Consider the following 26,844-nt stretch of genomic DNA (forward strand, 5'->3'; position numbering starts at 1 on the left):
AAGCCTAAGCTCAGTTGTGTGCACGCCACCGGTTGGGGCGGACGTCTGCTTGTTAAAAACAACATACAAATATTACGTATACCACAGTTTATTACTACTTGGAACTTTATCATTTGCCGCTGCAAAATACGTGTGTGACTAAGTGTATGACAATCGCACCAAGGAATATCTTATGTGATATGTGATGCAGCTGTTTATATAAAAACTTAATGAGGATGTATGTGTTATTGGCGATTATCAGTTTGCTTATAAAAGGTAATTCAAATATAATTTAATAGCAGTTTATATTTTTACGTATGTAATATATTAAGTGACGAATATCATAATTTGTCGAAAAAATGTTCTTTGAGTTTAGAATGCCTAATTTATATGGAAATCGACGCGGAAATTGAGTCTCAAGTTGGGCGCCAAGAGGCATACATGTTTATTAAATGAAAACATTCGTTAAAATTTGTCTATAGATATAAATTTTAATAAAATTGAATATAATTATAAAGTTTTTAAAGATATCAAGTGATTTATTATTGCACATACAGTTTACAGTTTTTTTTATTTTTAATATTATCTGAATAAAATTGAAATACTTATGTTATAATTATGTAACATAAGGTACTAGTAAATTTTCAACCCATTAATTATTTATTAGCAATATTTTATTTTAATAACGTTTATGAAAAGAGTTATGTTTAAACATTTCTAAAATTGAATTCAAGTTAAAAATACTTAAATGTCGTAAATGCAGAAACTATTACTTACCTAATTTTAAACTACGGTTTCGTCTACGTATATAAATAACTGCTATTGGATAACTTTAGACCCTACGTGTTAATTTAGAATATTATGTTCTATTTGTATACAAAATTTCATTAAAATCCGTTCAGCGAATACGTGATGAACATTTTCCAAAATTTCACTGAGAGGCATTAATTGGGTTTATTACCATTAATTTTATGACTTTTAATGTAACAGTGAAATGACAATTTCAGTGTTTACCATAGGTTTTGATCCTCTAAAATATAATTAGGTTGTTTTTTTTTTTTTTTTTTTTATAGAACTTAGAATGGCAAACAAGCTGACATTTTTGTATCTAAAAAAATATGAATATAAAAACAAATTTGCATAAATAACTTTGTATGCGTTTTAATCCTGTATTATAATTACTAAAACTCATTAATTGCATCTGTGTACAGAATAAAATTAAATTCTCCCAGTCATGTATGCATAACAATCATCTTATATAGTATCACACACGATTGGTATTACTATCATTTACTATCCTTAATTATTTTACAATGACGGAACATATCTAGGTTTAGGTAATTTGTCTATTAGGTCAGAAAAATAATCTTGTACAATAAACTTGCAGGAGTAATTTTCTATGATTTATAATAGAATATTATGTAGAAAAAAATACTAGTAAACTATCCTTCCTATTCCAAAGCCGGATAAAAATAGTAAAAGATTACTCAATTTGTTATTTATAATTTAATATTTTTGTCTACAAATATACACTAATTAACTAATGTAATTGGCTATGTATGAACTTAAATTTGACTAGATTTTTTTTGTTTGTAAATCATTACAAATCATTACAGTACTCTACACCGCTCTACCCACTCACACTGATCATCCTTTCCACTTTGGGTTTCTTAGAAGAGAACTCTTGCAGAGCAAATATATAAAGAAATGAAATAATACTCAAATTGTTGCACAATATACAGTCTTAAGAATGATATAAAAATAAATATATGAATGAAAATAAGTATATTATACTACTAGCCGACCCAATATGTGTTGTTTTGCCTCCTACAATCACCTACTGGGCCTATTTTTTTACGACAATAAAAATTATCCTAACTTGCAAGATCTAACAATATATATTTACAGAATTTCATTAAAATCGATTGAGTGGTTTTAGACTTTAGCGCGAACAAATGTAGATTGTTCTATTGAGATACACATACATATACTCGTATACATGCATCTCAGAAATTGCATCCTCTTTTCTTTTAAAGTCGTATAAAAAGCTCGATTTTAAAAGGAAACGAGTGAACAGATGGCATTTTTACATAATGTGTAAAGTAATATAAGAGAACAGCTGATAATATCTTAGATTTCAATGTCCGATAAAATAAACGAGTTAGTATGGAAGAAAACGGTGGATTTTGTTCCTACTGTTCTCTTTTCCAGCACTCGCATTACACGATTCCAAGTAATATATTTTACTTCGTGTAGTTTCCTTGCTTCAAAATATTTGTTGTTGATATTATCGAATATTATTTCAGTATTTCTTTAAGAATTTGTTTATATGTCGTCTTTTATAGTATTTCCAACTGTATCCACGTGACTGATTGATCAGGATAATAATCTGCGTAGACGAGGTACGTGAATAAAGAAAGATTACCTCGACATGTTTGCTGGGAGTTTCAAGGATCTGAAATCTGACACGAGACAATCATAGAAATTTTAGTGTAGTCGTCATAAAGCTATTAAAATTCATATTATTACTTAGGTGCTGAGCAAGTATAGATTTACTGTCCACTGTTAAAAATAGGTTCCCTTTGGGGGTTTGCCAGTAGCTGCCGCGCTTGGCAGGCAGGTTGACAACCGCAGTTAGGCTTTGATGATGATTTAAGACGAACATTGCTGTCCATCTTCCGATCATTAAATTCCCTTAGTCGCCTCTTATATGTTATATTATGTACTGATATACTTAATTAACATAACGATTACTTGAGTCACTAAGACATCAAACAGTTTTAGATAAAAAAACATTGCCTCAACAACTGTGCCTCTGTTTTTGTTCTCTTTGCTGGGGTAAAAGTAACTTACGTCTTTCACCATAAACTATATATACATATACGAGTACATAAATATGACTAATGTGACACAAATTGAATTGTTAAAGCGTTAAAATGTAACAATATACTTTCACATTGATTATAACGATTATTAAAACGACATCTGTCTTTTTGTCTGTCATCTATACATTTTTCGTTTATCCAATAACATAATAATAATGGCTATATAAAACTATGAAAACATAAAAAAGACAAAATTTTACTACAACAAATATGATTATTATTCTTACAAACATATATAAAAAAAAATAACAAAAGAGAGTTTTATTATCCATGAGCTCTGTTTAAGAGTGACAGGAATTCGTTTTAATGATAAAATTCACGGTTCTCAAAAAATAAACTGACATAAAATGTCTGACATTAGATGTCATGAAATGTAATTTTTTATTAATTAAAAAATCATGGCGTGAAAACGCCATGATTTGTTAATAAAGAACAAAGTGACTGTACATTTAGAAACTAAATATTGTATTGTAAAAATACATAAATGTATAAATGTAAAAAGTATTGGTAATTCTAAATATATAAATAATTAACAAAAATATGTCATTTTTTGGCAATATTAATAGTAGGTATGCTTTATATGAGTACAAAATACGTCATGTTATTAAATAATATTTTATAAAATAGTAAAAGAAAATTTTGTCCCATGTAACAATCACAGAAAATTGCCGGCACCTTATTTTCTATAAGTACCTACTTACATTTAAAGTTTTGATGGTTTTTTTTAAATAGACAATAATGGAATGGTAATATCATCTGCGCTAACGATATATCCCTAATTGAATGGAATAGCAGGTCAGTTATTATCTAATATCTGAATTCATCACGGGTATATCGTGATGATTTCAGAATAAAACACGATGATTTCCAAAGAGAACCGCGAGGAGGTCGACCTGACAGGGTCTATTGCTAGTAATGGGGCTACTAATCCCCATTATTAATAATCCCATCTCGCCCAAGTTTGTTACTCATTGTCTGAACAATATCTACTATGATAGAAATAATCCATAAGTTCGTTTTATCATCAACAGCAATCTCTAGCTAATCATAGACTAGCTAATTAATGCCCCGCACGCATTAATTTACATATATGTATATATGTTATGTATACGTAAATTATACATCTTAAACATAGTACTTCTGCGAAATTTAAACATATCTATAACAACCAATAACCTTGATAGTGTAAGTGGTATACGTATTACTGCAGTGCAATGACTACGATAATAATTTAAACCTTCGTGATTTACTGGGGTTTAACATATTATGTGTGATTGGGATTATTAGCAATGGGGATTCGTCATTATAAACCAATTGACCTACATTAATTACTACATAATTTACCAGAGGGAGACTTTGTACAAAAGTCGATTGCTTGGGTACCTCTATCCCATTCGTGTTTCTACCGTGAAGCAGTTGTGTTTGCATGGCTGTGTTTCGGTTTGAAGGGTGGGATATGGCGTGAATTTACAGGGTACAGAGGAATAACACCTGAGTCCTAAGGAATGGCAACGCATGGGGGATATCATGGGTAAAACATTTTATGTGTGTACTGTTATGTCCATGGTACTACTCATGTCTATAGGCGACGGTTCCCACTTTCCATCAGGTGGGCTGTCAGCTTGTTTGCAATTCTAGGTCGTATAAAAAAAATCTTACTGGTGCTCTGTCAACGTATACCTATAGCGCAGATAAGTTACTATTCCATTTTTACTTGTATATATACTCGTATATATACATAATTATTTAGTGAATACTATTAATTGTAGTGAACTGACTACTCCATCATAATTTACAGTCGCGAATCCATTCGTTAATATTTTAGGTTTTTTTTTTATTATTAAATCATTATATCATTGAAGTTAAGTTTTTATCACTTACTATATCAGCAGTGTATGCTATATCCATTTTAGTTTATAACTTACCTTATCACAATGCATGTCAGCCCTGTATAAGACAATCTTTACTATTAACTTGTTATTTACTTTATTACTATTACAACAAAATAAATTATAATGATACCAGCTATTACAATGTAATCTTATAATTACACATAAATGGACTTGAAATTTAAAACAAAGTTTCTGACGCAAATGTATTTATACTTTACGAACCTTGTACATTAAACTGGATAAACAGAATTAACTGACTAAAACAGTTATGTTACCTTGATGACGTCGTAGCACCACCAAGTTAAGGCTATACTTGCAAAGATTAAACAGGACAAGTTTGTTGAGGTTAACAAGGTTCCTGTGTTACTTGCAAATGATTGTTTCAAAGTCCAGTTTACACAAACCACCGGGGAAATAAATGGTGATAGAGTTATTTGTACGAAGTAGGTAGCTCTCACTGGAATAGCTGTTTTGTATTATTCCTGTTTTATTTGAAAATTAAGCATTTAATAATATATTAAGTAAATAAAATACTTAAAATGAAATTGATATCTTTAAAAAACTATTGTACTGTAACTGATAACTTACAAACTTTGAATCTATTTTGAATTGTTAAAACCAGTTATTTTGATTTAAAAACTAAGCAATTAAATTAAAGGTATATCCTCTCGGATAAAATTAGAATTTTGCCAATCTATTTACACATGACATATTAAAAAAATACAACAGAATAAAGAACTCCCTCTTTTTTTTGACGGAAGTTGAAATATAATAAAAAGTACTCTGGCCTATAATCCGTAATTTTGTGATATCTTTTGCTATTTTATATAATTAAAAAGAAATTAATAATTTTCGATTTAAATATAGCAAATTCTTAGGATTTCTTATGGTACATTGATACATACAAATTCTTAGGATTTCTTATGATTGACCTATAATTAAAAAAAAAAGTAAGTAATTATTTTTATTAGTTCGTTAACGATTAAGTTGCTTTTTTTATAGAATTTACGAGAATGTTCATTTTCAAATTTTCCAAGTTTTATAATATCTAATTTATAGCTGAGAAATTCGAAATTTTGCGAATCATCTCCTCATTATTATTATGTAGATGTTTAATAAGAAAAATATTTTGGTAATATTAAAACGAGAATAGAAATAAATAGAAATCAAGTCTGTTCCTCCGCTTTAAAATTTTAATAATCCTATTTATGTATAAATTAAAACTTCCGTCTAATGATGAATAGTTCATATTGAATAGTGTTAATAATCAAATAAATTAATCGAAGATAACTTAGTCTTACATAATAGTCACATAATGTTATAATAATAATATAAACTCGTAACAATTACTATTGATTTATAGAAATAGCTTGTTCAAAATAATACTATCGAGTAATTATTAATAATCGATAGTATTACAGATTACACAATCAATTATTAGATGATTTTGTTTCTCCGATCGAACTGTCAATGAATAGTCGAATATTAATGAAAGCCGTTGTGGTAAAAGGTTTTTAAATTATTTTTAATAGGCACTTTCATAATGATATTATTGAATATTTATTTCAAAAATCTTCGAAGTATTTAATATTTCGTTGTAATGTGCTTTTGAATTTGATTGAGTTGGGTCTGATATCGCCTGAGGGTTGTGAAGATCTGATGACAATCGCATCGTGTAATCCAACCTCGCTATATCCATCCGGTTGGACCGGATCTCAGGATAAATCTTTGCAGACATTATGTAAAATTAGACAGATACAGACATAAATTTAAACAGATATTACAATGATGTACATGATACTTGCTGGTAATTTTTTTATTTTATGTAGGCTCTAGGGAGCCTACTTGGACTCCATCCAAACGAATCGGAGTTTCTACACGAAATTTATAGCAAAAACAGTTTAGTGATATAGATACAGATGTTTGTTAGGAAAAGAAGTATACTATATATAAATAACTCTTGCTATATATAACTATGATTTATTTGTTGGGAGTAGAAAGTTTTATATATAGGTAGGTATTGCTGTATTTATGTAGTCTATACTTCTATACAACTGAATAAAACCACCACGGCACCATGGATAACAGACTGCAATCTGATGTCCTTTATGAAATGCTCTTGGCGACTAAGCTGTTACAAACCTTACCGTATCATGTTATTATATAATTACTTTATTTCACCCTTCAAAGTGAAACAGACCTGTAAGCTTAGCTGCTTGACGGCAGAAATGCAAGTGGAATCAAGATACAGTTGACGTTTATTATGTCACTTTTTGATAAAATCAGTGAGATTGTTAGCAATTCCACGTTGCATAAAAAATTTGTACATTTATAATAATAACGTTTTTTATGTATCATTTTAATTCTCCAGGATACCAAGCTATGGAGAATCTTATAGATACTCAGATAGTCTACATAGTGTAACAGTCAACAATATATAGATAGATTTCAATTTGATGTATTGTAGATTTACCTTTTTGCTTATTTACTGATATTTTCCCTCTATTACTATACTTTTTATAATATATATTTTCTAATTATATTTAATTATACCAAGAAAAACATATATAAAACATATACATAAAAAATAAAATATTATTATATATTAATAGAAATTTAATAATCTATTTTACTATTGAATTGTGTGAACTTTTATCGAGATAAATTCTCAATTTCAACGAGTCTCAAAATAACTACTTAGTTGACATTGAAGTTGAAATATTATTACATATTTGATATTTTTATCAATAGGTCAAATTTATGAACAGACATATAACTTATTTATCTCAGTGACTCATTAAAATAATGTTATGAAAAATTCTACATATCTTACATTTCTATGCAAGAAGGTAATTCAAAAAATAAACTAAATGTGACTACTCGTACATAGCTGAATCTTATAGTTAGAAACATTTATAGGCAGTAGTCTTGCAATAATACTTTTACACATTGAATATGCTCATATTATTATATTTGTCCATATTATTTCTATGTCCAGGACATCACTTTATCAGGAGTAACGACCTAAAATACGTTGCAGGAGTCAGTGGATATAGGTGGTTCAAGACCATTCCTTAAAGTAATCTATAGGGGAGGCCTATATTTACCAGTGGACAGGTAACGGCTGATATGATGATGATGATGACATAATCCTAAATGAACAGAGAAACGACACGGTCCATGAATACGATTAACCTAAGGGAATGTTTTACTCTTAAAGGTTGATTGTCTCAACAGGTCATTAGTTAAGATAGATCAGTTGTCCTGACTCTATTACCGAAATACTGCAAGTGCTTATCGATATTGCAGATACAATTTTATTCTATCTCTTAGACATGAGAGTAAATGCTGTTAGTTGCAAAAAAATATAAATGTCACTTTAGGATTAGAAAAGATATTGCATAACACACAAAAAGTTAGTGGTATGAGTAGATGCGTACTTACCGCCTCTTTTTAAAATCGCTTAATATTATTTGTCGTCTTTGCTCTCGTGAATTCTTACTACCCTCAATAATATATAATCTTTTGGAAGAAACAATAAAGAGTATCTATCTATCTATCTATCTAATATAATTCTGGTGAGTTTGTTTTTTATCTTTTAGTACTTTAACAGTTTACAGGATGGAGAAAGACACAGGATCTTTTTTATTCCAGCCCGTGAACATATCCCGGACATGCGAACGAAATATGCGGATAAAATCTTGTCAGTAAAAGTAAGATAATAAAGTTCACTTTATTTTACGTAGCAAGGGATTATATTTTCTGAAAAATTTGTCATTTGCAGTTTGCATACCGAACAGTTAACACTAGGCCCCGAGCAGCGACTTTTTAATTTACCTGTAGATGCCTCATTTATAGATAAAACACGTGTCGCAAAACGTGCGTGGATGAAATAACAGTTGGAGATTGATAACTAATAAGAAAGTTGTGTAATTCCTGGCAATGGTAATGATGGTCAATTTTAGAGTATTGGCAGTGCCACGTACTAATGGTACCAGAATTTAATAAAATAATTTTAATCTAATACCAATGTATTCGTATTCAATAATTAAAATAAAAACTTGATATCTATGAAATACATAAATTATCAGTTACATATACAAACACAATATTATATTCATATTTTAATATTAAACTAGATATTTAATATCATTAATTAGTAAACAACTATTATCCATTAGTTATGAATTCCAATTTAATTATATTAGTGTATAATTATGTATAATATTATGTATATGATATTTAACAGTGTTAATAATAATAACTATTAACAAAAAATTTTACAGATTATATATTTTACTAGCTTTTGCCTGCGGCTTCGATCGCTTTAACTTTCATATATAAATATATTAATTTTGTTTTCAGCCTAAATGTAAAATTTCACGTGCCTAACTTCCAAACTGATGAAATTCAATAGAACCTTTCAACCTCCATCTTACTCCATTAGAGATTGAATTTTCAAAAGTCCTTTCTGTTAGGTTCTTTATATAGCATTCACCTACGCTATGTAGGTAAAAAATCTAACTGTAAAATTAAAAAATTCTAAATCTTTCAGTTGCCGCTGTGTGTTGATTTATGATCAAATCAGTCAGCTTCCTCTTCTATATGTACATAAATTTATTTATTTTTATTTATCGATTAACTTAATTAGTAATAAACCAATGTAGTTTGACACTACCAAAACAATAAAATATTTATTATTATATGATATTACCAATTATTTATATTGGTGGGTTTATGATTATACTTATTATGAGGTGTTAACTTTGTAAGTTTTGAGTATAAGAAAATAGGCTAGTTGTCTATGTACTCGTACATATATCCTGTTTTACAAAGGCTACCAAAAGAAGTAAATTCTTTTGTATCTTTTGGTATGTACATGAATTTAATAATTAATGATGTATATATTAGGCAATATCTTTATTGATTTAAAATTGTTTTTAATAATTCTTTATGTAATGTGTTGGTTTCATATTAACTTTAGGATGTTAATAAAGGAAATTAATAATATACTTACTAGTCTTTTTATTTAAATATATTTTGTATTATTAGTTTTTTTTTTTTTGCTATTTTATTCGCATAATGGAGATATTTTGATTAGCTGAGATAAAAAGTAGTTTATGTTCTCACATCTCTAATGCTATGTATATCAAAAATCTTGACGATTGATTTATGCATAAATATTATGATTTTGTTATAAAAAAAAGAAGACTGTAGTTATATTTTATAACTCTAATATTAATGAATTTAAGTATATTTTACATTTGTAAAATAATCAAAAGAAAATTAAAGGGTTGTAAATATGTTAAATAAATACAACGTTTCAGTGTTTAGATATACTTGATATATATATTCTATATATGAAGTTGGATATAAAAGGACCGTAGATATAAATTTGAATAGATGCGGCGACAGTATATTTAACTTTATGCCTAAATAATCTCAAATAAACATACTTAAATTTGAGCTAAATTTCAAATTCAACTTTCCGCGCGAAAAAAACCTATGTCAAAAATTTTAAACCATTTTCCTAAGAAACAAGCATCCCACTATTAATTAACATAAAAAAATTTGCCGTTTTTCGACTTTTGTCCCTTGAGTAAAATTTTTAAAAAATTTAAAATTTCATTTATTCAAAACTTTCTTAAAAAGATGCTAATGATTTCTGTTTTGAACGTCCTACTGCACTAAGCATTTTTCAAAATATATAAACGATATATTTTTGAAAATGCTTAGTGATAAAGGAGGTTTGCTATTAAATAAATAAATAGCATCACAGGAAGTAGTTTAATAGCGGTACGCTTTCCTGTATATTGGGATACATAGGCTGTCTATCTATATTTATATCTATAAGGGTGACCTTTTAATATTCAGCTATACAATATAGTGTCAACTGTCTTTCTATTGTGTTGATATGATAAACGTTGTGGGGACGATATTATATTTAGACGTACATAAACCAGAGTTATTCTGAATAAGCTATAATGTTAAACACCTACAAGACTATCTTTTAAAGTACTATTGGTATTATTGCCATAGGCAAACTTATCATAGCATAGTTATAACAAGTAAATAAATAAATATAAACTTAAAAATAGGTTGCTTTAATTATTTGGGAATTAGGTGAAAAAAATCAAAGGTATAGTTAAAAGTATTTATACTGTTCACATAGAAAGAAATTGAAATCACAGACATGCTTTTAAAGCAATGTTCAACCCTCAATCAAAACTATGTAAGAAAACGATAATTATTAGGTACTATTAATATAGACAAAATGGTTTATTCCGTAATGGATTTTTTTTTTCAGAAAAACAACGAGTGTTCGTAATAGAAATATTTTCGTTTCTCTTTCTACATTGCCGTTGTTCACGCAGTCATTCGCCATTGGACTTTTTAAGCTTATTACGTTCCTTTCTACATGAAAATTCCATAGAATGCATTTTTTATAATTGAAAATACATTTACGGATGATATAAAACCAGAGATATCGTTTCACATGACCCATAAAGGTCTTCATAAAGAAGAAATTCTAACATGATCTATAGTTTTTACGTATTGTCACATGATATCTTCATCAATTCTGAACCGATTTTTAAAACATTCCCTGTAATTTTTTATTTTATATTCTGTATTGCCACGCGAGATCTTTTTTCTCCATCGGTTGTCGATAATATGCCCGATTCGTTGCTGGTTGCAGTGATATTACTTTCTTTACTTTAGACCTTTTGTTACGTTCTAAATGATTCACAAGCAAAATCATACAATATCAATTTGTTGCGATATTAATATTCTTTTGCTTAATATTGCATTGCAGGAATTTAAAGGATATTTTTCTAAAAGTTGTAAAAATATAATTTCTTAGATAACGCTATGGTATGTATATTATTTACCTAATATACAGGTTTAGATTATATAGATAGAGCATAGATCCTCAAAAACGGGTCAACTATTTGTCAGCTAATTGTCAAATTAGCTGACTCGTTTTTTTAATCAGTGTTCTATATACTTACGCATAACAAGTATCTTGATGTATTATTTAATTAATTAAATAAGTGTTTACGCATTAAAGATATGCAAAAACTATAAGACAAAATAAATATACAGTTTATAAAGGAATCACTCGTAACTACATATTTATCACGCAAAATTGTATGAAAAAGTTGACCTGTTTATCTCGAGAGAATTCTATAGAAACACTCTATGTATATAAACTAAGTATGCAGGATAATATTAAGAAACACGATATTTAAATTAACATTATAAATACACGTGGACATAGCATCGGATTACAATTAGTGCGATATACCTATGCCGTCTGAACATCGACTTCAGTTAGTACTTAAATCACTGTTCTCTTGTTTCAGAGTCGCTGTTACTAAGAATAGTTCGCGTATCAATTCCAACATATCGGGTGAGAGGACAGCCGGCACAGTTGGAGTGCGACTACGAACTCGGTTCGGACACTTTATATTCGGTGAAATGGTACAGAGATAACGAAGAATTCTACAGGTACATGCCAAAGTTCGACCCACCGAAGCATGCATACAAATTAGAAGGGATCAAAGTTGATGTAAGTAACTATTTTGAGACTAACCAACGTTATTTGAATTGCTATGGTTAATGCCAGAACTAGCGAAGTAGGATACAGTTAAAGTTGACGATACTCTCCTTCAATTAAAACCTTACTTAGACTATTAATTAAGTTAAGGGATCCTTCACTTGATAAATAAAAATTATACTTAATTTAAATTGACGTTTATGTATATATAGATACTAGCTAGTAAATGTGGCTTCGTTTGCATAAACATATATATTCCAGCAACCGCCACAAATTCTTCCATTTATGTTATGAAACGACAATCTTCATTAATATCTCTGGACCCAGCACTTTTGTCTATAGATTGGACAGTCGAAACCAACAAGCTAATAGTCTATCAGATGAAATCTATATTAAAATTATAAAGAGGAAAGACTTGATTATTTGTTTGTTTATAATGTATAACTCAATAATAATAATAAACTCAAAAACTACTCAAACGATTATAAGTTTCTTTCACCTATATAAACTATACAAGTATATTATTTTATTATTCATGCCTAGTATAGTATTATATTATCTGTGTCCATAAGAAACCGGTCAGGATCATTAGTAATAAATACGAACAGAACAAGTTTATGGTTATCACGTTAAATGTCACGATAAAAAGCTTTTCCACTAAAATAAACATGAAAATCGATTGTGAATTAGCAATAATATTACGTAACAGTCTCAATAAACATACAGGCAAACTTATAATATTCTCTTTTTATAAGCCACTTGAAAATACTGTTAAATGTGTGTGATGATTTACCATTTCTATATTGAAGTATTACAGTTCTTGTAAATAGAATCAAAATAATACATGCGGTCTCTTGTATTATATATAAATTACCCTGGTCTTCTATCGTTCTTACTCTTGGAACCTACATACATCAATGCACACTTTACTAGTTGATTCACGAAAAAACAATGTACCTAGTAATACTTATTGCGACGAATTACATAAACTCTGTTATCAAATATGAGTAATTAAAAAAATGTGCCCATCATGATATTATCTCTAGTTATTATTATTTCAGCCCTTAATTGTCGACTGCTGATTATAAGCATAAAAGGGGAGTTTTGCCAGTAGTTGCTGTGCTTGGAAGGCTGGTTGACAACCGTAATTAGGGATTTACAGATATTTTCAGAGGGACGCTGCTGCCCATCCTCATTAAGTTCCCTCAAAGAGACTGTTAATATCAGAAGTCCTATATATCTTAAAATAATTAATAAAAAATATATATATTTATAGATATTAAAAAACTCGCTACAGGTAGAAAGCTTTTAAATTTACTTCATTGTAATAAAGGTATAATTTTTTTGGATGCAAAATATAACAGCACTCGACGTTGATCGATATAGCTCAACGACAAGAAATATTTTCTATATAAGTGTCAATCATATTTTTTTATTTATCGTCGCGTTATTGAACTGCTATTTTCAACCCACGGTCCGTAAAGGTGTTGATATCATACAAAGATTTTCAATTCATAGTTTGGACAGTTATCTCAATGAATACTTGTTCATAGAACCTTAGGTCGCAGACAAAAAAAATAATCGAAAGTATTGACATAATATCACAATGTAAAAATTAAATCTAATTATAAAGATGTTTGTTCCCGGCATGAATGGGCCATCCCGTGGGTGTCGTAAAAGCCAATTAAGGAAACTTAATAGTCGTGGAATGGACGACAACGTCTCTCTTTAAACATCACCGAAGTCCAAATGTGGTTGCCAACCCGCCTGTCGAACGTGGTAACTAGTGGCAAAACCCTCCAATAGAGGGAGGCATATATTAAGCAGTGGACAGTTAAAGACTGATATGGTATGGTATATGGTATATTACCATAATAATATCACAGTGTAAAAATTTACTTTGTAAATGATGAATATACTATCTAGCAGAAAAATCTGTTTTATAGTAACGTAACCACCTAGAAAGGCAGAGCTGTCACGTCTACGTTGCCTATTTTGAAGAAAGCTTATTACGCCCTTTTTTAAGAATCTCATACTACAAATCTCTAGAGTAAACTACGGCAGGAAGCTATTTCTATATACAACCTGTGCATTCGCTGGAGAAAACTCTGAAACTGTATATGTGACCATTTAGGTTATAGGACGCCGGGACGCGAGAATCAATCCCCAGACTATGTAGTGAGTGTTGATGTTTATCCTCTATCTCTCAGAAATATTATCTTACAATAAATACCTCACAATATTTTAAATGTACTTTTTTTGTAATTTACAAGTTCAATAAATAATATATGTATATATCTGATAGGTACAATTAACGTTCGGCATGTTATGTTATTGTTGGCCGTGTGGTCCCGGCACAGTATAGGCCACCCCTTTTTGTCCCGTGGGTGTGGTAACAGCCGTCTAAAGGAGGGCGAAAGATGAGCGACAGCGTCCCTCTTAAAACATCTCTAAAAACTGCGGTTGCCAAATCGCCTACCAACTGTGGCAACTCCTGGCAAAACTCCCCAAGGGGGAGATTTATGTTCAGCAGTGGACAGTTAAGAGCTGACATGAAGATGTTATGTTACGAAACTATCTATTTTTGTGAATGCAAGTATATTTTTTAACACTACTAGGAACAACCAGTCGATAATATATCGATATATAGCTAATGGGCACGGAATAGGCCGAATTCCATTTCGGCCCATTCTTAGTCTGGTAAGTAGTAACACTTTGAGATTGATCGGAACTGGAACAAACTGGAATATAGTATGGATGTATTTAATTAATCCAGACAAGTTTTTACATAACAATATTTAACCAGGCCAAGATCGGACCGTGAGTGAACCGAGGTCGGCATTATAGTGTGGATTCGGTTTTAGGCTTTTTACTGACTCACTTACGTCTCTACTTTTTATCTCTATCAATGAAAATTTCACGCAGATGAATTATATGTATATCAATTACCGACCCAAAAATATTACAGGATAGTTTTTACCCGCGTCTTCGTTCTCGTGACCGAAAATGACTAGAACGTAATTAACCTGGTTAAAAAAAGCGATTGGTCAAAAAGAGATGTTCTTTACCATCTGTACTTATTATCATGACAATTATTTCAGCCGTTGAAGCATCAAATCGTAGAAAATAAATAAATTCATTTCTAATATTAGTAAGAATGCGAAGAGGTATGTCTCACATTGAATTATTCCATCGCTCTGAATAATGTATATGACGTTTTCATCAACATTTATACGAAAGACAAAAACCTTCGAGAATAATTTTTTACTTGTTTTATTGACAAATAAATGACAAGGGTTTTACTTCATTTCAGGGACAGGTTTTATTTTTCTATTACAAAATCAAGTGTACACATTATTATGTCCCTCAAGGAAAACATAATCTAGCAACTTCCTTGAATATTTTTACGTTATTTAATAAATGATATACCTAATTTCTTTTTGTAATGAACAATATACACAAAAGATGAAAGTTTTTTTTTTCTTGTTAAGAACAATTGAAATTATATTTTTATATTACTGTAGGTGAACGTACTTTATATTTACTAAAACATTGGACGGTTCAAAATAAGACGGATACATTTTATCCCATCCATCATAATATAAACCATAGTCTACAAAATGGAAATAAAATGTTGTTATAAAAAATATTTTTTTTGTATTTTTACTCTATTGCTGGTAAAAAAGAATTTAGTATTTTAAATAAACCTAGAAATATGAGTGTACGTAATTTACATACATATACTCATATTCCTAAGTTTATCCTAATTTTCCTTATAAACCAATTTCAATTAGTGAAAATAAGTTTTTTTTTTAATGATGGGTGTGTGTTCCTGTTCTCACTTTGATATTATTATATATTTACTTATGATATATTTCAATTATCTACAACTCTGTATGTATTATACGCGTATGGTTAGATTTTGTCAAGTAATTACATAAACTTCTACTATTGTACATATTTCGTTTGTTTGTTTATTGTACATGTATAGTTTTTGTTTTCTATTTTTATGTCTATGTATGTCTGTTAGTATTTATGATTATTTATATCCACATATTTTATGCAATATCGCCGTATGGTAGCGGCATAGAATAGGCTTTCTTTCCCGTGAATGTCGTAAGAGGTTACTAAGAGAAATTAATGGTCGAAGTTAGGGCAGCAGCGTCTCTCTTCAGATATCACCAAGCTCTAACTGCAATTGCCAAACCGCCTGCCAAGCATAGTAACTACTAACGAAACCCTCCAATAGCTAGGGGCGTTTGTTCAGCTGTGGACAGTTAAAGACTGATATGATAATAAACAAAGAGATTTTCAATAAATTTAGAGGCCATATATATTTTATTTATACTATTTAAGAATAAACTATAAGAATATTCTATATCTGTTACTAAAAGAACTTTTTTCTATTATTGTTCCGAATAACAGAACTGAATACGGTAGAACTATATGAATACACTCACAATATATCGCGTATTCCACGATCCGATATCGCGGTACTATCAAATTATCGTATAATACTAAAGGCATTCCTGCTGTTGGAAATCCATTTTACAAAAGGGTTGTCTATTCCGAACTCACAATGGGGACATCGTTGGCGAATTTCTGACAAAAGATGTAGATCGGAATGAACGGGAAGCCAGACAATCCATACGAGTATCGGAACTATTCACATATACTTCTATATAATATTATAATGTTCAATATAATTAATGCCTGGATATATTTTATAGAAATTATGGTTTGATTATAATTGATGTTGATTGTTTTGATGGAATCTAAATATATTATTATACCTACTATTAATACCTACATAAAATAATTACTTGTTTAAAATCGTAAATAAACCCCTTAGACTAATTTTAGCAGAATTCATTGATAGATTCGTTTTCGCTCTTTAATACGAGACTACAACGAGACAACGACGGACGGCGTCTTATTCTTTCATATGCGAATGCATACGCATGATTACCGATCACTAGATTCACAGAACTGATAACATTTTGTTTTAAATATATCTAATTTAGAAATGTATCAGTAACCTATCTGTATTTTCTGAATATTGTCATTTATTTGTCAGTAGACAGCAATAATTATGTTTCTATTTTATAATATTCTAATATATAATTTCTAATGTTTCATGTCGTTAAAGCAGCATGATAATAATACAGTATAAATAATAGCACTAAATTGTATGCTAATTTACTTCTGTTATGAGAAAAAACCTGTGTCCAGTATTGATAAATGGGTTGTAGATTTTAATATTTATTGTATGAATAAAAAGTGTTTTGAAACAAGCATGGTTTGAATCGGCACCTTAATATCTTTGCAATTGAGTTTACATCGAGCAAAGGTTTCGCTCCTGCAAGACTCTAGAAATGTTATTCACATACGTACGTTGTTCTAAATTTTTTTATAGTTTATGTTGTAAGAGTTTTCGCAAGATCGAAGGCGAACCAAACTGCAAAGACTAGATAGACTCTATATATAATTCTGTAATTTATAACCATTTACATGATAATATTTATAGACACCTACTATTTATATTTTAAAGATCATACATTGTTTGACTGATTGCCTAAAACATGAAATTTTTGCACAGCTCCAAAAATCAGATGACCGAAGAGTGGTTCTACATCAGCTGATGCTAAAATCTAGCGGCGTGTACAGATGCGAAGTATCAGCGGAAGCGCCTTCGTTCGCATCTGCCGCCGATGAAGGCAGAATGGAAGTAATTTGTAAGTTTGCCAAGAAACATAATCCTACATTTGTAGTAGTAGAATGATTGTTTTTGTCATTTTCTCTCTAATTTGATGATCTTCGTACAGCGGTTTCATAAAAATGTTTCGAAGGCATATGAGATTTATTTATGGATCTCATTTCATAATCGGATGAGATAAATAAACTTGTTTATTTCAAAAATAAATTGTATATTTTAGACCAATAGGTATTCCATACTATTTTTTTAAATGGGTGATAAAGGAATCCCACCCGCGCTATCGGTATACACCGACGGGGCACCAGTGAGGGAATGATAGGTATATGAAACAGGTCACAGAAATAGCCCATCGTGACGAATTCAACAAGAATTGTTCACGATGGTTTCCAAGGGGAACCACCTGGAGGTCGACTTAATAGGGCATATTGCTAGCAATGGGGTTATCAAACTCGGTTGCTAACACTCCCTTTCCCCCCAATTCCATACTATTAGATTCTTAAATGCAGATTTAGTGCACGTATTTTGTTCTATATATATTCATATTAGGGAATTTTCTATATACACATACAGGTCAAGATATGAATAGAATTGAGCATGGAAAAAATCTGGATTAAATTAATATGGCATGAACATATCATTGCACTAAAATACATTTTTATGAAATTGACACATACCTATGTTTTCTGTATCAGATACAAAGCGCACATTTGTGTGATGAAAAAAAAAAAGTAATTTAACTAATGTACCTACTCACCATAACATATTTTAAAACTACATATTATTCCATACAAATGCATTACCTACGAATGATACTGTTTACGTATGATACATGTATATTTAAATGTAAATCCTCGATTTCTTTATATCTAATTGAATTCAAATGTATTTATGTATTTATATATAATTGAATAACATCTATCTAAACATCTAAGCAAGGTTTTGTAATAAGTGTCATTATATGATTATTATTTATAAATTATTAAAAAATATGAAAAATTTACAAGTTAAAAGTAATCTTTTCCATAACCTATTTTTTAAGTAATCTCGTCCAATCCTATGTCGGTATTTCATTCGTATACATTAAGTACCTACTTAGTGGGTATTTTTGTAGTCTTGAAAATAAAAATTACCTCATTTTATTTCTAACTTTTGTGCAATACTAATACCAGATTTAATTTATTTTTTAAAGAAAATGTTGCTACTTTCTCATTAAGAAGATTACCTTAAGACTGATGACATCTAAATTGCCTGTAAAATGCAACTAAATAGATACATTTTATTTAATATATATTATTCAATGAGAATTTTAAAAATGCTCTAATATTTTTCAGTATTTTGAATATTTTGAAATATAATCAAAAAAACATTTGGAAACTTTAATGCAAATAATAAAAAGTCACTCGTTCAAAAATATTGAAACTTATTATCACAATGGACTGTTGTAAATTCAAAGGAAATGTTCCTACATTTTCCTAAAAGAGTCAGATTAAGACACTTATTGAACAAAATCTATGTAAATAAAAATATCAAAAGCCTACATAAGTGCATCACTTCAGAATAACTGTACCTATTTGGCTGATTATTTTTTTGTTGTATTTGTTATTGTCCAAACAAGGTTTGTATAAAATAAAATATTTGGATAAGAGAAAAGAAAAAAAAAATTTAAAAAATCCCCATACATAATAGTAAGAAGAATGATTTGGTTTCATTTTATTCATTGGAGGTAGCCAGTATTAAATATATCTGAACAGTAATTCACGTTGATCCAAATATTGTAGTTTAGGCATTAATCATATTTATTAAAATCCATTAACTATTACATGTGCATTTACCATTTTTAAAAGTAAATATGATATATATAATACTAACGGGAAGGAAAAAGTTGATATTCATAAAGAGTTGAATTTCGTGGAAATAGAATCCAATTTCTCACGAATAGAGGATACTTTCTACTTACAATATACCCAAAGATCTTATCGAGGTAAAGCTATCAGAGCCTCCAAATCTTTGTTCCTCGCTGAATCCCAATGGTATGTAAAGAAATCCTACTAATATTGTAAATATGTTATAGTTTCTGAACTTGTTTGGATTTTTGTTACTCATCACTTTATAGGTAACTAAGATTGTATAAATATATAGTTTAGGAAATTGTTATTAATTTGTTTCGTTTTGATACAGATCTGCCAAGAGAAGGGCCTAGAATAACCGGCAACGAGCAAGAAAATAGAAGAGGAGATACAATGTTCTTGAACTGTACTTCGGGACGGTCGTATCCAGCTGCTGTTCTTAGTTGGGATATAGATGGCGAAAAGGTTTGTTGTCTAGTTAATCTGTATAATATAAACCATAAATACAGTACATAAACCTTTGTAATTATAGAGTAAGAATGCAAGTATTATCAATCTTTCTTATCCAAAGGATATTGTAATTAAAGCTGGTGACCTACCTGATGGAAAGGTGTATTGTTAGCACGTTCTTAACCCTGAACCGTAGCTTTAGTAATTACGATTCAGTATTTTTACAATGGGATTAAAATGGCATCTCTTATGACGATATAAAAATGTTATACTTACATATTTAGGATTCATTTTTGTTTGTTTAATAATCTAATACGGAAGTTGTTGCTAAAAATAAATAAATAAACAATAATATATAAATACGCAAAAGATATAATAATATAAATATTTGTTACATTGTTAACTTTTCATTCAACTAGCAATGGTAATCAACCTGACAGCCCACATAATAAGGAGTGGTAATCATTGCTTATACACATAAACACTCTGTAACGTTCATGGTGTCTCTCGTTATAGAAGTCTCAATATCGTGTCGTGTGGCAGCACATACGTGTCCTACCCAGAACTTGCCATGCATATACGTAGTGTAACTACTCAATAGATAAAATCAGAATTTAATTTACTTAAATCGAGTAAATAGTTAATTACTTGAAATAATTTATCAATCATATTTATTACTGATACAGTAGCAGATGTCAGAAATAAACTTTGTAATAATTACATTTATTATAATATTAGGACATACCTTTATCTTCTTAGGAAAACAGTATTTTCAAAATTAATTAAATAGTTTATTTCTTAAAAAAACGTAAATGTAAAATTACGCCTTCCTTATTTAAAATTAACAAATTTGGTTTAGATGAAATCTAATTTTTTAGGGAAAAAAATTCCAAAAACACTAAAAAGTGTTTTATTTATTTCTAATCAGAAGTCTAAAACTAAAGTATCATAATTATAGCTTTAATTCTAATAGAACTATCATACAAATTTTTACTCCTATTGCAGTCCTTAAGGGGTATATATATATATATATATATTAATAATAAAGTAAATATGTACGAAGTGTACGTGAAAATACGAGTATGATTTAAGGAAAAAGAAAAATTTCTGACATAAATAAAATATCATATATAAAAGTAATCCTTCTATATTTTTAAAAGCATCTTCTTCATAAGAATTTATAAAAAGCGGTGTTTAGTATGTTATCTTGTTTGTTGTCACATACGTGTATTGTATACTGTACTACCCACTGACTCAATGTCAAACATTAATGCTTCTTTTCACGCTGGGTTTGGTGGAAAAGTATTCTTGGGAGTAATATAAGAATAAAGCTCGACTATGGATATTTATTTTCTACTAATATAGATATGTCTGCATATATTATTAGCGGGTGCATTGAAGTATATATAAACTAAGAAATTTTTATTCACAGGTGACAGATCCAGATATGCTTGTGGAATACCCACCAACGCATTATACCCACGGCCTGATGTCCACAGCATTGGGGTTGCGTGTCCCCATTGGCCGATCTATGGAGGTCAGGTGCACAGCACGCGTAGCACCAGCGTGGCGTGAAGGCAGTGAAGCCGTGGTGGGGAACAGCCATCTTGCTGAAAGCAAAGAGGCTATGCTACTAGGTAAATTTTATTTATTTTTTATTTGTATTTTCTAATATTCTCAATAAATATAATTTAATATTCTCAATATGTATATCCTGAGGGATAATTTTTACAAAAGTCATCTGCTTGGGTACCTTTGTCCCACTCATGTTTTTGTCGCCAAGTAGCTGTGCTTACATATTTGTGTTTCGGTTTAAAGCGTGAGAAATTGTAACGCTGCCTTAAGCATTGCCATTCCACCTTGCTCTGATGTTTTCGTTTCAATTTAATCATGCACTATACATATATAGGTATCATGGTATATTCTGTGAGGTCCGTAGTGCTGATCATGTCAGTAAATATCCGTAAGCTGGATTATCAACAAGTTTGCCATTCTTAAGTTACATAAAAGAAACTTGGAGAGTGAAATTTTTTTCCATGCCTCGAAAAACAACCAAAAATTTTGAGCCTCTACTAAATAACTTGACAATATCGTGATAGACGTAAAATTTTTTTATAGACATAAAATTAGAATTTATTTGTTTACTTTTGAAATATGATCAACTAAGTTGTATACTTAATTATAAGTTAACATGTCTCTACCTTTGTACAAAAGTCGTTTGCTTGGGCACTTCTGTCCCATTCGTGTTTCTACTGTAAAGCAGTTGTGTTTACATGGCTGTATTTAGGTTTGAAGGATGGGATATGGCAATAAATTTACAGAGTACAGAGGAATAACACCTGAGTCCTCGGGAATGGTAACGCATGGGGTATCATGGGCAAAACAGTACACTCTGTTATGTCCATGGTACTACTCATGTCTATAGGCGACGGTTACTACTTTCTATCAAGCCGTCAGCTTGTTTGCCGTTCTAAATTTTCAACTTTTTTTTAAATAGGTATATTATTTTTTGTCTCTACCGATTCACAATTTATATCAGATATTCAAAGGTTGACTGGTATAAGTCAGCCATTACTCATTATTTTCTTATGAACTCTGTATGCTATAACTTAAAACTTTACTATACAATAAAGTTACAAACAAACAAAAAATAATTATATATATATAACTAAATATGCATTCAAATCTCTTTTACGTATATAATCATAATGATATTAAATAAAATAAAAAAATATGCATGCCATTTATGTTGCAGAATTTTATTTCAAAATCATGAGTTTAACTCAACTTTTCTTCTAAACAAATAAAATTAAGTACGTATCTACTGCTCAGTGAACACAGTCTAAGGGGCGTAACGCCCCCACTGAATTATTAAGCAGTAACGATCTGGAACTCGGTTTAGTAATAATGTTATAAACGGATGTCAATAGTTTCCCAGAATATTGGGACTAATCTGCCGGTTAGTAATGTTCAAGTTACACCTATACTTGCATACAGTTTCACCTGTGAATAGAACTTAGATAACTTTAATAGTTCACGACTGTGGACAGGAAATTCAACACCGTCTATCCATACCTACATACCTAAATTTGGTTAATAGGAAACTAAAACATATAGCCATAACTTATATGTATATATGTACATTATAATTGATTAATGGGAATTTAATGAACTTACTATATGTAGTGTCTGATTGTTTCAAATTTATCCTGAAGGGGATGTAAGTACGGTGTTTACGTCACACCGTTTCGGCTCGCTCTGCATGTCCAAGTTTGCAGAGCTTGGTTTCAGAAATAAAATATATTTTTTTATTAAAAAGTTGATGTTATCCATTTTTATCTTACATTATTAAGTTATAAATCATCTCAATATTATTGTTTTACTTACCGTTTCAACCTGACAAGTATATGGTATCTATTACTAAAGATTAGATCTTATTTTCCTTCAATACTTTTATCTACTGGATTGTCTAGTGCTTACTCAATAATTAGTTGTAGAAATCTTATCGTTCAATGACTAACAAAGCTTGTTTGTTCCAGTGAGGAGTTCAAGCGAAGCGCCCGCGTTAAACGTAATGCTGTTAACACTTTGCTTCGTTGTATCTCTTAGTTTGCTAACACAATTGGAAACGTGATAAATTATCTTTGATTTTGTTAACGGAACGTGATTAGGTGAGCATGGCTCTCAATTTATTTTATAGACTGGTAACTAAACAGATTTTATACAACTTACTTTAATTAAATCTATGGACTTGTTAAATATTATATTCTTCAATAAAATAAAAGTTATGTCACATTATTACATATTTGAACAAAAAATGTTTTGAACGAATTAAGAATTATTATTTAAATATTAGAACTATAATTTTGTAATATAATATTAAATATAGAACAGCAATTTGACTATTTCTGATTTCACACTTATAACTTCCTCACTCAAATTATTACATTTGAGAGTAATTTTAATTTCATTATCCATACCCGTAAACGAATTTCCATTTTTATTATTTAAATACTTGATTATTTTTGTATCATATTAATTTTAATTTTTACAAATTTTCTATAATTACAACGATTCCTTCTAATTTATTATTTTTCTTTAAATAGGAAAATATATAATTATAGCTTAAGAAAATAATAAAAACATATGTTGTTTTATTATTAAAAATAATAAGTCTTCGATACATATCTGTAATTGATTAGGTAAATGCTAGCATTTGTGTAAGTACCTATGTTTACTTATTATTATTTATTTATTATCTTTATTAAATAAAATGTATAGGATTTTATAAAACAATTTGACAACCAAGTGTAAAATTTTTTTTTTTTTTTATTTTAAAATAATACCACTTTTTTTTATAATGTAAATAATGTTTAGAAACGCCTTCTTAGATAATACTTCAACGTAATGTAAATATATAATGTAATTATACATTAAATAGATATTAAATTTTATTTGTAAAATAAAATAACAAAGCGAATACCTAAATGAATTAATAATATGATTTCTTCTAAACATTAAATATATATAAAAAAAAAAATATATATATATATATATAATAATAATTTAAGTAACACATTATGTCGAGTAGGTTATTTAAGTAAAAACTTTAGTGAAGGTATTTTTGCAAAAAAAGTGATGTAATAAAATCGATTAAAATTACCGAATAATAAATTATTTGAATCAAATGGCAATTATATCTAAGAATTAAGGTAAATACTAAATTCTAAACGCTTTGTTTTAATAATTCATTTCAACATTTATTTCTGATGCTAACAGGCGTTAACTTGTCTAAATTACCACAGATTAGATAGTACATGTCAGTAACAGAAGACTCTTTGTCCTCTGAGAGGATATATTCCTACCTATGTTCGATATTATAGTTAAGGTCGTTACAATTTATTCAGTTTAAACTATTTTGTGCCCTATGCGCTACGCTATTCATTTAATATTCCAATGAGTATAATACTTATTATGTGTCATCATAGAAGGCTGTTGGTCTATGGTAGATCGTAGTATCTAACGTAAACGCTAAACCCATCTACCATTGCATCATTGTTAGACTGTCTATCGATTACAGTTACAAGAACACCAAAATTGCAATACTCACATTTGTTTCAATAGAATTTCGATACTTCTGTATTTTAATGTGTAATAGTCTATTACTTTGAAACAAAGAATAATTATTGTCGTGATGGGAATAGAAAAATAAAACTTCAACAATTTCCATTACAGTCTTTCTTGATTTTGTTGTGTTGTTATTTGAGAACGACCAAAAAGAATCAATGTACGCATCAATTTTGTTTAATAATAAAATAATTTCAGAAAAAAGATTATTAGTCTACTAACTTTCCATTAAAACTTGTGTGAATAACAAAATCGGAATCCAGAACAAAAACGAGCATAATGTTATAACTTTACCCCTGTTACACGTGAATTATGAAGCGAGCAATTCAACACGTTAGGAAATATTAATAAGCGGCACCCGATACAGTTAAGGTGTCTAAACTTTGTATTGAAAAAATATATAGACGCAACAGGACAAATAGTATAAATAAAACCAAAGTATAAATAACCCGAATTATGTCTATTTTCTAACATATCACCGAAATATAGAGACGTCGTTTTGTGTAGGCATTTATTAGTTTTTTGAACTCCATTTCCATTGCGACGGTGTAACCGACACAGTATATACGTAATATATGTATATTTTAATAAATAGTTTGAAAGCCTAGTTACTTTTATCGAATAATCACTTATCATTATTTTTTTAAATAGTCAATTTAATAAATGAAATTCTAAGACACTGAGGATAATTGGCAGTAGAAATTAAGTTTTAATATACTGCCCACTTATTCCATCATTCACCCATGTCGTCATTTTTTAAATAGAATATATACCATGTTTAAATTTGAGTCTTTATTATTCTTGATAACCTTGCTATGTTGGAAAAATAAGTTTGTTTGTTACCTCTTGGCACCTTGTCCGTCGTCAGTCATATCCCTAGTATTTGAGATAAAGGGCATAGATTTTTTTTTATACTAGTCCAATAAATTCCCAGATCAGATATATGAAGTCACTAGTGTAACTAGTTTCTTTCATATTTACAGCGTAATTAAAATTTGTATAAAACTTTTGCAATGCATCAGAGCTTACAAAATACGAGCTAACTGCACATTATTTATTCTACTAGATATGATAACATAACGTCTATATTGTGGTACAATATACTAATTACATGTACGATTGATAAATATTTACCTAACATTTATTTGGAATAATTAATCTTTTTGTTTATATCAATGATATAAGTTGCAAATTCACAGTCTCCAATGTAATATACCTTAATTAGAAACACATTCGCTTTCGTTGTTAATGTGTATTGTAATTAGCATTTACTGGCATACTTTTGTTGATATTATATAAAGAGAACAATCTGTTACAAAGTGCTTTTCATTTGGCAACCTTTTAATATCATTTTATTTTAATTTCATTTTAATAATTAAAATAAGATGAT

At 29.3% G+C, this 26,844-nt stretch overlaps 1 protein-coding gene across 1 annotated transcript; it reads left to right on the top strand.

Annotated features, from left to right (window-relative positions):
* On the top strand, positions 1-26,773 carry LOC113511771 (uncharacterized). Its single transcript, XM_052897158.1, has 6 exons — positions 1-255; positions 12,121-12,326; positions 17,914-18,049; positions 20,209-20,342; positions 21,760-21,964; positions 23,867-26,773. Exons 1-6 carry the CDS (start codon positions 210-212, stop codon positions 23,959-23,961), a joined length of 822 nt encoding a protein of 273 aa, XP_052753118.1. The 5' UTR covers positions 1-209; the 3' UTR covers positions 23,962-26,773.
* The last annotated feature ends 71 nt before the right edge of the window (positions 26,774-26,844 follow it).

Source organism: Galleria mellonella, unplaced genomic scaffold (assembly GCF_026898425.1).
Source record: "Galleria mellonella isolate WM207_F2 unplaced genomic scaffold, CSIRO_AGI_GalMel_v1 utg117, whole genome shotgun sequence".
Classification (NCBI taxonomy): Eukaryota; Metazoa; Arthropoda; class Insecta; order Lepidoptera; family Pyralidae; genus Galleria; species Galleria mellonella.